This window comes from Notolabrus celidotus, chromosome 3 (assembly GCF_009762535.1).
Source record: "Notolabrus celidotus isolate fNotCel1 chromosome 3, fNotCel1.pri, whole genome shotgun sequence".
In the NCBI taxonomy this organism is placed as follows: domain Eukaryota; kingdom Metazoa; phylum Chordata; class Actinopteri; order Labriformes; family Labridae; genus Notolabrus; species Notolabrus celidotus.
The window spans coordinates 32,069,779-32,083,782 of record NC_048274.1 but is presented as its reverse complement, the minus strand read 5'-3'; the positions used below and the strand labels follow the sequence as shown (position 1 = coordinate 32,083,782).

The 14,004-nt window shown below is 39.0% G+C and overlaps 1 protein-coding gene across 6 annotated transcripts; it reads right to left on the bottom strand.

The window, feature by feature from the left end:
• Positions 1 to 2,236: 2,236 nt before the first annotated feature.
• Positions 2,237 to 14,004, bottom strand: LOC117810255 (kinesin-like protein KIF23). 6 transcript variants are annotated; one of them, XM_034679979.1, is made up of 23 exons: positions 13,874 to 14,004; positions 12,496 to 12,562; positions 12,092 to 12,220; positions 11,627 to 11,732; positions 11,227 to 11,363; positions 11,024 to 11,136; positions 10,731 to 10,901; positions 9,956 to 10,068; positions 9,653 to 9,774; positions 9,366 to 9,468; positions 9,181 to 9,260; positions 8,907 to 9,026; positions 8,470 to 8,629; positions 8,200 to 8,361; positions 7,689 to 7,855; positions 7,384 to 7,557; positions 7,038 to 7,244; positions 6,480 to 6,794; positions 4,642 to 4,875; positions 4,356 to 4,444; positions 3,749 to 3,809; positions 3,034 to 3,074; positions 2,237 to 2,900 (listed from the first exon to the last, which is right to left on the bottom strand). In XM_034679979.1, exons 1-23 carry the CDS (start codon positions 13,885 to 13,887, stop codon positions 2,885 to 2,887), a joined length of 2,901 nt encoding a protein of 966 aa, XP_034535870.1. In that variant the 5' UTR covers positions 13,888 to 14,004; the 3' UTR covers positions 2,237 to 2,884. The 6 variants fall into 6 exon arrangements, with proteins under 6 accessions (XP_034535870.1, XP_034535871.1, XP_034535872.1 ...); XM_034679980.1 differs by having other exon boundaries at positions 8,488 to 8,629; XM_034679981.1 differs by lacking the exon at positions 4,642 to 4,875 and having other exon boundaries at positions 13,874 to 14,003.

The following is a 14,004-nucleotide window of genomic DNA, read 5'->3' as shown; positions in this document are numbered from 1 at the left end:
TAACATTCCCTTATAAAGTTATTGTCTGAAGCCACCCAAACTATTAGCTCCCTTTCCATCCCATTATTAGCTCCCTTTCCATCCCAGCACTCTTTGCACTGTCATCCTTGCATAATTGAGTTTTTTTTCATAGTAATAAAACAGAGTATAGTGTTTTATATGCAATAGGTGTCTGTTTTAAATATTTGTGTGTACTCTACAGTTCTGGGAATCTGAGTTAAACCATTTGTGTAAACACCCATAGCTGATTCAGACTTTGAACACGTTGGGTTACTTAAACTCTAAGAAAAAAAAACCCCACAACCCTCACACTGTGTAATAAAGACGGAAATCCAAACATGAATACCTTAAAACATGTCCCAAAGAGAATTTGGCCCCTCGTAGAATCTTTTTTAAGTATGTTAAAGAAATGAAAATACATTTGACCAGGACATACAGGGCATTACCCCCCCACATTACATCATCACCTTTCATTAGACCATGTTTGAGTCGGCAGGCAGTGCATTTGACGTCATGCTCAGTGGCCCCTGAACAGAAAAAATCTAATAACAGCTCATTTTTGATCATCCAGTTGCAGCAACCTAATTGCCTTCCACAGTCAATTAGCCGAGTGCATATTGCCCATTAGCACGCATACTTTTCAGCTTCATTTGCTGTGAAGTGAAAATGTGGCAATTTCAGCCTCAGGGAGACATTAATGACAGCTCATCATCCAGGCAGAAAGCAGTTCAGCAAATCAGTGACCTCATCATCCTGGTTGTCCAGGCAGTCACTGTGAAATGATAGCAGTGAGGCAGAAGGGCATCCGTGGGAACACAAGCTGTCTAATGTTGGTGGCATTGACTGAGTGGGCGGCATTTCACCTCTATAAAGCATGGTGATGACTGTCACTCATTCAATCATTGAGTCAACCTAGGCCTTGGAATACCTTGTATAAAAGATTTTAAGGTGGATTTGCTGTTTCAAGTGATGACAAATGTTCATACATTTGAAGCACACATTCTTCAATGAAATGCTCAGAAATTGTGCTTCCTCATGGTATTTAGTTCCACCTGGTGTTCACATTGTAAACTACAAGTTTCCTTTCCTGTCTGATGGATCCATAGAAATTCCTTTTACCTAACCTGAGAGCAGACTTAGCTTTTCTGTATACTTTCAGCTTAGTAATCTTAATAAAATCTATATAATGTCTAAAACAGTACCATCAAATTAGCTGCCTCATTAGCATGGAGGTCTTTCTTTGATTCTCCATATTCTAAAATTACACTTGACTCTACGGAATATGGCCTTTAATGATACGTTTCTTTGTACAAGGAGCACTTCAGTATGCTGTCTGAAAAAGGCCTTATTGCACTTCGGCATATACAAAACTACAATACCAAAATAGAGGAGATCAAGATGACAAACTGGCTCTGCTCTAAAAAAACCCTCAATGTTAAGAATCCATGCTTTGTTTCAGACGAGGGAAGACAAACTACTTCCAGAAGCTGACAGTGCAGCTTCTGATCATGATCCAAAATATGCCTCGAGCCCCAACATCCTCAAGGCATTTGAAACATGTCGGTGGAATTTCACACGGCCAGAATGTAAGCAGAGAGATCCAGTCCACAGGATTTTAGAAGAGGTGAGAAAAAAAGATATACAGACTTCCTAGTGTATGCTTCTACCTGGTTGTGTTAGTTTGGTTTGATATTTCTCACCTGTTGACAGGCCAAAAATGTTGCACAAACACACATGAAGTGTCGACTTGTCAGCAAGGCAAACTGTGTGCTTAGCCTTAAAGTGAGCCTTTGACTCGACAGATGAGTGCTTCATTGTGGTTCTGATAAAAAGTTGAAGTGCTGAAGTTGAGGTGTTTGTTTGACCTCCAGGTTGCGTAGTTCAGGCTTTCCTTCTGCTGAGATTCATTTCGAAGATTTTCCCCATAATAACATGAAGGCAATTCATTTTTTCATGCTATCCAACATCCCCAGAATTCAAGGTTTTATGAAGTGAGTGTTTCTAATAAGCTTTTTAAAAACTTAGAATCTACTTTAAGGGATTTAGTTGTTTTCTGTGTACTATTTTCTAATCTGATTAAATATGTGGGAAAAAAACGCACTTTATCAAACATTCAAAGCAGATTTGTAGTGAATGAAAACAAACCCTTATCATTTAGTGAAGGCTCAAAGTATGGTGATGGCTGAAAGATGAAGACTTGAAGTCTTTCAAAATAAAGAAATCAAAATGACTACAGTTTGAGTTCCAATAAATTTAATGCCACCAAAAAGAGTAGTGTTCTACACATCTGAGGAGTTGTTTGAGCAAACAAGTCAAAAAAGTGTCTTTACTTATTTACAGTTAGAGATTGATTTCAGCACCTACTTTACAGCTCTATATTTACAGCTAAAGTCTGACACACTGTTATTCTTTAAAAAACTGTGACATGTACTTTACTCTTTTTGTAAATAGATATGTGAAATGTAGCATCAAAGAGCTAAATAATCCTTGAAAAAAGACAAGCAGCGGAAAAGCAAAAAGCAGTGACACTACAGAGTAATAAAAAAATATACATTTTCTATTGTTCTAGGGCTGAAATATTCTATTCTTTGGGCAGCAATAAAATGAAGTTACATTTTTCAAGGAATATTCATATTGTTCTATATGTCCACGTCTTTAAGTTAATGCCAGCATTCAAAAAAGAAAAAGCACACTAGTCCAGCAAAGTATAATTTCAGCTTTGATTAAGTTATACTGGCACTCTAAAAATTTGCAATAAGATCAGATATGATAGAAAAATGTTCTGAATTTCAAAAGAATGCATAGTCTCTCATGGCTGTCCCTTCACTGATCCAACAGTCAGACAAAGAAAAAAATAGTTCCTTCATATGTTCAACACAAGAACTCAGGGCTTCCTGCGCCTGGGGGACAGAAAGAAAGAAAAGGAATCTTAACAACCGTGACTTTAAATCCAACACAACAACTAGAACATTGTGATATTTATACCATTGTAAAAACTGTGCACAAACATTACAGAAACACATATTTGCTTACTTTTGGTACCCATGGATTGTACTTGTGCTTGTTACTGGTGCCTAATGAGAGAAAAAGGTTGGGAAATAAAAACAATTACCTACTAAAAGCCATGATTCTTGGTACCCTCAATTACATATAAGAATATTCCTCATCACTTTATGTACAATGTAATAAAAAACATGACATTTACTGCATTTTCTTAATTTTCAACACCAAATTCAAAATAGTTTGGGTGCTGTGGAAAATGTTGATAAAAGCTGATTTGAAATGTATCTTAAATTTGATGCCAGAAACACATTTCAAGAAAGGCATGTTTACAATTGAGTTGCATCACCTCTTCTAATAACAACAACTTGAAAATGTTTGGGACCTGAGGAGACTAGTTTCTGGATTTTGAAAGTTAAATTTTGTCCTGTTCTTTTTTGATAGAGGATTTCAGCTGCTCAACTGTTGAGGGTTCTCCTTTGTTGTATTTTGCGTTTCATGATGCGCTAATGTTTTCAATGGGTGTCAAGTTGGGACTGCAGACAGGCCAGTTTAGCACCCAGACTCTTCTACTACAGAGCCATACTTTTAGAATGTGTGATGTGTGGTTTGGCATCGTCTTTTGGGATTATTTTAATTAAATGAAGGGTTTAAATGATTTGCAGACTATCAAAAATTGTTTTTAATCATCATTTTTACATAGTGTCCCCACATTTTTGTGATTGGGGTTGTATTTTAGAGAGCTTACCCTGTTTTCTATGTCGTCGATGTTAGCTGGTCCCTCTCCAGACCCCGATCGCCTCTTGCGACTGAAAAAGATAAGGTTTTGTACATTCTTAAGCTGGAGTAATATCTTTCATCCAGTGCATGGTGTTTAAGAAAGGTCTGTGGTATGTTCTACTTGTGTTTACAAAAATATATACATCATCAGACTCCATCTTTATAAGTGCATTTGCTTTGTCCTTTTTTCTCTGCCCATAAAAACTATGCTAGACTTTATGAAAACTTTTCCACTGGCTTTCTGGCAGAGTGGTCAACCCATTTATTTTGCCTGCCTCCCTTTAGATCATTCCCTTACTTCCCCCTGTTAACACACTGCTCTGTATTAATGCGTAAACAGTGAAGGTTTTTGCTGCAAGGGCTTAAAATATACCACTTAAATATTTATAATTACTAATTTAAAAGCAAAACATAAATTTTCCTTTCTAACTTGCACTTTGAGGTGCAGTTGTGCTATGATCATGGAGTCATTGTCTTAAATAATATAACAGCTGTGTTATGTTAGTATCTTAAAATGTCACATTAATTTGGACACATACAGAAACATCACGACCTTTAGTCCTTTAATACTCTACCTTGAGGCTGTTGGACAATCTTGTCTAAGTGTCTCAATGTCAGTGAACTGCACAGATTGCCCTCCACCTCTGGTCTTAAAAACGTTGCCCTGTAGGAATAAAATAAAAACTCACTATCTAAAGAGAATAATACAAACATCCTAAAAGTGAAAGCAAAAACAGAAGTAACGTCCCATTATCATCCCAAACAGGATCCCAAATGTGAAATCAATTTGTGAATAAGTCAGTCATCTTCATGCAAGATACAAAAGTCAGAAGTCTCAATTAAGTAATGGCGGGATTTTACCTTGATCAATTTGGTCTCGATCTCCCCGTCTGAGGCGAGCTCTTGGTGTCTAAGCACATACTTGTGGCATTTAGAGAGAGCTCTCTCACTGGGGGTCGACACTGTGATTGCATTGGGTATGATTGGCTGCATGACAGTGTCTAGGTCCAAATTAGAAGTTGGTTTGTGGTCTACCCATTTCTCCCCACCCGCAGAGTGTGAGCGCCTGTGCACTGGACGAACTGGGGGGGCCGTCTGGTGATCCCAGTGTGAGAAAGACAAGCCAGTAATTATTTATGAGGATCATTAAAAAATTGTCTGGGTTAGTAGTGAAAGTTGATCATTAGAAGGTGTTAGCATGCATTGAAAATAAATGCACTTCTGGAAGTCCATGAGAAACAAGGATTGTTGATTTAAATGTTAATTCTTATATTTTCAAGAACTTGAAGCTCTACATAGTTTCCAATGACATCCAAAACAAGTAACGTTCTGGCCTTCCAGCAGTAATTATTCTCATTTAGTAACTACAGCCTAAGTGAGTAAGAGTAAACATGCAAAGCAGTGCAACAGCGGCGAGGAGATGGTGCTGCATTTAGACTGGATCCAAGCTGAATAAAACTTGGTAAACAATGTGTTCTCAAGCACAGGTGGCTGTAAGAATGTTGAAATATCCCGTTGTTTGATGAAAAAGCTTACACAGTAAAGTCTTTAAATAAGACTATCAGAAGAATATTCTGTTGTGGTAACAACATAATGAAGGGGTCAAAAAGCAAATCCACTATTACTTTTTGGACCTTTCTCAAAGTTCTGTATGGCCTGCTACAGATGGAAGATTTGTTTTCCACATGGTAGTTGTTAAAGTTAGCTTTGTAATCAGGTTGAGTTACTGCTTTGTCTCACTTGATTTATTTTGGATGATTTGAGTTGCTGGGAGTAAATCAGAAATTTTGGCAGTAATTCACAAGTCTGGTCCCAATCGAGATGAAATTACAATTTTATATTAGAAAACAAACACAGGCTTGGAAAGGATCCAGATCAAAAGTACAAACAGTTACACATATGCACATTGAGAAAAGCTGGAGGATATCTGTATTGAACCACACATTTAAATCTGTGGGTTTGGTCCCCATGTGTGCAGTCTAACTCCAGCCCAGTGAGTAAGAGTTACCGTCTATTTGTACATGGTTTGAAAAGGAAAATATGCAAAGTGAAGAGCCGGCACAAGAAAGCTAAATGTCTAGGTTGTCTTTAAAATATCAATTGTTAAAAGTGGGACACTCATGTATACCCTAAATAATCAGCAAACAGATATACACTCATGTATACCCTAAATCCATCAAAAGACCACGATGCTGAAACATTGCACTTGTTCGTTAAAACTGCAGTTATGTTCTTGGTTTTCTAAGCTGTATGTCTAAACCTGATGCATGCTAAATTCTGCATCAGTATTTTTTTAATGTGCAATTCTGCAATGTCTGCATTTTTATGGTTAAAAAGTTATTTTTGTGTTTATTTTGATGTTTACTGTCAGTGTTGGAAGAAATGGAAAAATGCAAGGAATAAGCTATTCTAGAGAGCGGCTGGAAACTAAACCACAAACCTGATAAATCTACTCATCAAGCTGAAGATGGAAGGGAAGAGGATTCACAAGCATGACAGGCGGGTCTACCTTACAAGCTAAGGACAAGGAGAAACACCAGCCTAAGCTGATGCAGCTTCTCTACTTGATGCATTTCTACACAAGCAGACATCTACTAAAAACACTACAGTAGCAGTTCTACAAGGTGGCAAGGCTCAGACTACAAACACACAGAGCAAGACATAACCTTAAGGACATCTAGGTTCTAATACACACTGACCCTCGTGCCTGCTTCTAGGTCTAGCCCATAGACAAGATTCGCAGCAGGGGCCTCAGAGTCAGGAGCCCAGCGCTGGCCTCTCCTGCGACCCACGCTGCTGGTGCCTTGGTAGGGTGTGGGAGTCCGGCTCCTGTACTGGGGAGTTCCAGCATGCCTAGCCCTGCTGCTTGAGTCTACAGGGAACCTCTGCTCCCAATCAGATATGCAGGAGGCTACTGAGAGGTATGATGAAGAGGAGCTGCTGGAGGTGGGGGAGGGATCCTGAACTGCCCTAACATTGGCTCGATTTTGGTTGGTAAGAGTTTGGCTGACGTCCTGAAAAGTGACGAGGGAAGGGGGACCAAGCATTGTGGATGTTAGGGGCTCCAGAATAACACACAAGGGTGATACAGAGAAGAAGCTGCTGTGTATAGCAACAGAAATCTTAGAAATCATGTTAAGATAATCAGAATAATAATTAATAACATGCAAAATTTTGAAGGTTAGATGAAGTTCTTCCAGAGATGTATGTAAATCACATGGAAGAAAAACAGTTTAATAACAAAGTAAATGACTCACAGGAAGTGGCGATGGGGAGGCAGACCTCTTACGGGCCATGCTGCGATCTCTCTCCCTCGAGGGCCTCTCAGGTTTCTCCGGCCGCTCAACAGAAAAGCCGCCACTGCTGCTGCTCTCCGTCACGATGGCTTTGAGCTGCTTCAGCTTTTCATCTTTCACCCACAGCTTGTTCTGCATCTCCAGCTGCTTGGCGTTCACTCGCCTCTCCTGGTCATGAAACACCGGGAGCATGTTTGAAAGAACAGTCTCAAGATTCTCAGAGGTAATGTGTTTATATTTCTCATCACAACAAAAACTGTAAGTGAGATGTTAACGACTTATTTGGACAAAAGAAAAGGAAACTCACACACTCCTTCTCCCACTTGAGTTTGGTGTCTGTCACCACACCCTGCATGCGCTGCTCCATGCGTCTCCTCTCTGACAGCTCTCTCTGCAGCCTCTGCTCGCGGGTCTCCAGCTCATTCTGAAGGGAGCGCTTATCATGCTCATACATGTCCGTAGTCTTCTGCAAGATATCGACCTGAAGTGGAGGCCGGGTAGTTTATAGGAAAGAAAAGTAAATTCACATATCCTGACTTCATGTGCATGTTTAAAATGTTGACTGACAAATGTAAACAGGGAAACATATTTTCCATGTGAAGGAGACGATACCTTATATTCCAATGTTTTGGATTTTTTTTCCAGTCTTTCTAACTCCGCTTTCTGGTTGAGGATGACCTTGTCTTTCTCACTCAGTTTGCTTCGTTGATCATGAAGGAAGGTATCCTTTGAATTGAGCTGGCTGTCAAACTGGTGAATCATGGACTTCAGTGTAGTAGCTGCCAGAAATAAAACATATGAATGTAATCATGTTTGCATTTGCAAGTATGAATGTGTTGTTAATCTACCTGTGACTATTTTTAACTGTGTTTGTATGTGTTTTTGTTTCAGACTTCTGTCTGTTTTACTCAGTGATGCAATAAAAATCCAGACACAACTTAGAATAAGGGGCCATCTACCACTGTTAATTACAGTCTGGTTGTGTCACCGGTGGATAACCAAAGTTTAAATATATATTCCCTCTAAAGATCTATGATGCATCGATGCTCACTTAAACCAGCAATCAGTGTGCCCTCCATCCATTCTGATCAAATATTTTGGCTGTAGAAAAAAATCTCCAAACCAGTTTTGCTGAACTGCTCCGTCAGCAACTGACGTATACGTTGCCTCCTTTCAAGGGCTTCAATCAGCCGGGGCAACATCTGATCATCAGCTGGGTCGACCAGCTCACAGGGAGGCAGGGCTGGAAGGCTTTCTATTAGCTGACTCAGCAAACCAGGATCATCTAATGTGGGAATAAATACAAATCTTGCAGAATTAGTGACTTTTACCAGAAATAGAATATCTTAAATGACAACAGTGAGCTAGTACTACAGACTTAGGGGTAATATACCGGCATTAATAGGACCACCTCTCTCTTCCAGACGACGTGACAGCTCATCTCTGAAGGCTTGGTTTCTGTGTCTTCGTCCTGCAGCAAGGCCACAGATAGGCCGGTCAACAGGCCGTGCAATCTCGACTTCCTGCGTCATCTCAGCAAAACGCATCACCAGCTACAACGCGAACAATAAAGTATCCTTAGAAAGTCCCTGAAAATAATCCCTGAAATTCCTTCAGGCAACCACAAATGCTCCAAATCTTAATTTTGTCTTGGAAGATATCAGTATATTTTGGAGGACAAGATAAAAATGTTCATATCTATATTTATCCTGATAAAATCTCATCATACAGCGAACCAGCCAGCAGTTTAATAATATCTTACAGATTTGTTTAAGATAGGTTAAAATTCTCTAGGAGTCTGATATGAACAAGTCAAATAAAACATCTTACCATAGTTTCATCATAATCATCAGCCTTTGGGTTGACACACACGATCATCCTGACCTTCCCTTCTCCATCAAAGTAGTTTTTGAACAGATGTGTAACTTTAGAGTCTCTGTATGGCACCATCTGAAAGAAATAAAAGCCTATGTGAAAGTGTGCCAACTGGAACACCACCAATGTTAAGATTAAGGAGTAAGGACATTACTTTAGATTAAACAAAATTGAGCAACAGTTTTTTAAAAAAAAAGATACAATGAGAAAGAGAGAGAAAAAAGATTACCTTACTGGTTCCACACATCTGGTTTTCACGCAGGACTTCCATACATGTGCGCAGTGTCATCAAGGACTGGTTAATGTTGCCTGTAAATGAGAGGTAAATCAGACATTAGATGACAAAGATGAACAAAAATAATAAAACACATTAAAAATGTTGCAGACTGATTTTAAAAGTTTGATTTAACTGACCTGCTTCACGGAGACGGCTTCCCTCTGCTCGGGTTCTGCTGGTGCGTTCACTGCCTGCCAGGTCAACCAGACACAGCTGGCTTACATTCACTTGGTTTTTGTCCTGCAGTTTAAAATCACGCTGTTAGCATCACCTGGAATACCTTATGACACATGATATGTTTGGCTTTTGTTACAGCATAAGCTTGTCAGGAATTGAGGGATTGAAATGATAACAAAAACAGCCACGTTTTCAAAATCTATATGCAGTTTTTTTTCAATCATGCCTCTATGGAGCAGCCCGTCACCTGCAGAATGTGGTCTCCATCAGCATCAAGTGGAGCCTGGGCCAGCTTCAGTGTGAACACACTGTGGGAGCGACTGGATTCACGGTTTAGTTGGGTATTGGCAATCCTCCTTTTCTTTTGTCCTGAAAATGAACAGTGTGAGACAATAACAGCAGTTATATTAGATGTTCAACAATGTCTTTATGTAGTCCACAGATGTAATTTTTTTGCCCTATTTTCTTTAAAATTATTATTTTTAATCTGTATATAACCAGAACATTGTATCAAAATCTATAAAAAGAAAATGTAATTATATTTACTAACCTTTCCAAAAGACTTCAAAAGCCTCCTCTGTAGATTTCACTTCGACCTCTGTGCAGCCCGCCACGTACATGTTATGATTCTGATCTTCACGGAGAATCTTCGACTGAGGTGGTCTGAAAGATGTTGATGAGAATAATCAACACACAAACAATGCAACACAAAGATGGTTTACTTTAGTAAGAGAAGCAACAAAAGAAGAATCAATGTTAGCGTAAATGTTAAAATTGATGATACGCTCCAGTGAGACACATTCAGGGGTACAAACACATGCATACTGGGTTTACACAAGCCATTCGGAGGTATTATGAGTCTCCACACTAACAGTAACAGCAGAGAGCCAATCACTGAAGACAACAGCACATACATGTAACACAGCTAGAAAGCTACACCTATGCTATCTACAGAGCTTTGGATTAATGGGGTGGGGAAGCACTGATTGCCTACACAACATAACAGCTACAGCCAGGTTACTGCTACAAATAAACAGAGTAATATACAATGATGTACTTTTACGAGCCACATACATGAACTCTGTGTTGCGCACAGGCGTGCCTCCAGCGAGCCACCTAACAAAAATAGGATTTTTAAAAGTGCATCTTGTCAACATAAAAATTAAAAAGCGAACCAGAAGGAACACCTGGTTAGCTTTTCAATCCCTTTCATGAAGAACACCAAAAGTTACCTGATGACAAATAACAACGCTTTGAACAGAGAACTGTTTAAAACAATATTGTCCTTCAAGAAGTGAAAATGGGTTCGAACTCCTGTCACTTACTTAGGCCTGATGGGGTCGAATGGAGCATCTTCGAGGAGATCATAGATATAGTTGTTGTAGACCTCAATGTAGGACACAAAGACGCTGTAACAGCAGTCTTCATCCACACTCTCAGATTTACAAGCCTCCTCTGAGCTGATCATATCTGCAAACTCAGGATCCGCCTTATGCCTGAAAAATAATAAACCACAAGAAAAAGCAACACAATTTATAGAAGTCTGAAAGTACTGCGTAGGCAGTATCTGAACAGCAGTAGTGTGGAATGGAGGTGAAATCAAATGACTCATAACTACCGGGAGGATGGGGTTTTGGGCACAGACTGCTGACTGTCCTTCTTCTGTCTCTCCAGGAGAGCGTCAACTTGACTCTGGATCTCCATCCCATTTTTTTCATCTGGTTTGAACACCTGATGTAGATTCGGAACATTTTAAGCAACAGTCTCATCTCTCTGTAATTACAGAGCAGCTACAAAAAATGTAGAGAATGAAAGTCTTACAAATCTTTTGGCCTGAAAGGGGCCAATGCTGTTGAAGATCATGTCTAGAGATCGAGGGAGGAGTCCTCCCTCTCCAGGTGAGCCAGTCATGGTGAACGTCTTCCCACTTCCAGTTACACCATATGTGAACAGCAGTCCTAATAATAAAGGAATATCACAATTATATTGACATGAATTACAAAGAGCATTTGGACTTCATGACCTGTTAAACTACATGCAATACTGGTTGATTAAAAAGTATGTGCTTATTGTAATGTTTTGTATAACCAGCAGGCCAAAAACCTTGAGGTAATATTTTTAATTAACAGTTCAGAACTAAACTTTGTTTAGAACAAAATATTACATTTTGGGGATTTTGCTTTCCATGCCTAAAATGAAAAATAAACTTTAACTAACTTACCGTTCTTACAGTGAATGAGGTCCTCTACCAGTGGCTTCGCAACATCCTCAAACAGCTCAATTTGACTTGTATTTATACCAAATACTTTCTTAAATGAGTACTGTGTCTGAAGGACAAACAAAAGAAAGATAAGTTTATGTAAAAAGAAATACAAAATATGAATTGATACATTTATTTTAAATCACAGTTTTAAAATGTGTGTTTCAATTCAAGTCTCAGCTTTTTTCTTTGCTGTATACATTGAAGAACATTCCTTTCTAAATCATTGAGTTTGCAAAACCATTAAGGCCACTTAACAACATTAACCAAGCACAAAACCAATAGTCACTGACAGTTTCTACATTTACATGCTTGTTTTGACAAAAGTGCTTCAGTTAAATTTAAGGGGACAAAAACATGCATAGTTGTTGATATACTTGCTCATCATGTCTGATGATTTACCGGAAACAGCTGCAACACACTTACCTCTTTGTACTCTCCATTGCGGTTTGCTTTAAGGCCATCAGGAGCGTGTAGCTGGATGGTGGAGTTACTGATCATCTCAACACAACATTCCTCATCTTCTGCTCCAAGTGGACGTATTCTGCAGTATACCTACAGGGAAGAATGGTTAGATGAGTGATCACTACCACAAGACCTATATTTGGGTTCCCCTGAGAGAAAGTTGTACCACAAAGACTCTTTGAGCATACAATGACAGCCACTAACTCCACAGTGAGAGATCAACTACAAAAACACCCCCCTCTGACTTGATCAGTGTAAGTGTCCATATGTTGTGTGTGTAATCTCAGATTTCTTTATCATAAAAAAGGTTAGTACTGCTGTTATGTGCTTTTGTATTGATTTGATGAAAAGTTGCATTTACTTACTCCAACAGGGTCCTTCTCTACACTGGATGGCTTTTTGAGGGCCGGCCTCCGAGGAGTCCTTCCTTTGCTGAAATTGATTGAGCAACACAGAATACCTTAGTAACTTGTAAACCTGCAAGTAAACCTGACTTGGCTCACACTCTGGGTAAGTTCATCCCCGATGTGTTGTTGGATTAATTCTACTTTTTAAAGATATAATGCTGACTTATTCATACTCTGTGGTGGACAGTAACAAAGTAAATTTACTTGAGTACAGTACTTCGGTACCTTCGGTATCTGCACTTTACTTGAGTACTACTATTGCTCTAGTTACTCAGTACTTTTGCTTTAAAGTCAGCTGATGAATTTTCTTTTCTGAAATCAGATCCCAAAGACTGTAAACTGTTCAGGTACTTGCATGTAGTTTGTCCAATTGCAAACGTTATTCAGATCAGTCCGTTCGTTTAGTCGTGGTGATAATGGCTATGACTGAGAAGGATGATGATTCTCTACCCGAGCACCATGGTCATATTTTAAACCCACGTTTGAGGTTTTGAATAAAGGATGATTGGTATGTTGTAAATCTCTGATCTGTTTACCACACAAACTTCATCGCAGCCTACAAAACATCACCATCTAACCTGAGCAAGCATGTGGAGGTATGTTGCTAACACGCTGGTTTTATTCCAGATGAACATTTTAAACTTGTCTGTGCTTGTAGTAATTTAGTTTATATTTCATGGTATACTTTTTAGATATGAAATGATGTTTTCTAGATAAACAGAACGTAACAGAATGTGCACCCATGTATTCTGGACTGCATTTATGTATTGTGAAAATACAACGTTTTGAGATTTCTTAAGAAGTACTTCTTAAGTATTTTGAAAAGGAAGTACTTCAGTACTTTAACTCAAGTAATAATGTGACAGAGCAACTTTCACTTGTATTGGAGTAATATTTGACCAGGAGGATCTATACTTTGACTTAAGTAAAGAAGCTGTGTACTTTGTCCACCACTGACCCCATCCTCCTATGAGGCTTAGCTACAGTAGTTAGCTCAGGTGTCACTTGCTAACTTCAGATCACAGGTGAATGTCAGAGCACGGATTATTTTGACGTCACTTTTTTCCACGTTAAAGTACACCGGAACAAAGTTTAAATAAGATTTTAATCGGAAGTTTCACAATGATCAATGATGATATTGGTAATTTCGTTTCAAGTACATAATGTGATCCTAAACCGTTCAGAAGCTACAGTCCACTGAACGAGCCAACAAAGCTAAACAGACACCGACATTCTACCGATAAAGTTAAGTTACGTTGGTTACCCTCACATTACTGACGGTTTGTGGCTTTAAAGATATTTATCACGCGTTGTATAGAACAAAAATAATACTCACCCCGGTCTCTGCATTGTTTGTTTTCAGAAACTACGCTTAGCCGCAGACGAGTGCGCCTCTCTCAACAGATTTGAAATGTCCCTCTCCCGAAACGTTTTTCCGGTTACCGGATATTTCAACCAATCACAGCC

What these genes read in the sequence shown, in the direction of transcription:
- LOC117810255 (XM_034679979.1), bottom strand. An exon ending in CCCAAAACCCCATCCTCCCG is followed by an intron (nt 10,902 to 11,023) that starts GTAGTTATGAGT and finishes ATTATTTTTCAG; the next exon opens with GCATAAGGCGGATCCTGAGT. An exon ending in TCGACGACATAGAAAACAGG is followed by an intron (nt 3,075 to 3,748) that starts GTAAGCTCTCTA and finishes TTCTCTCATTAG; the next exon opens with GCACCAGTAACAAGCACAAG.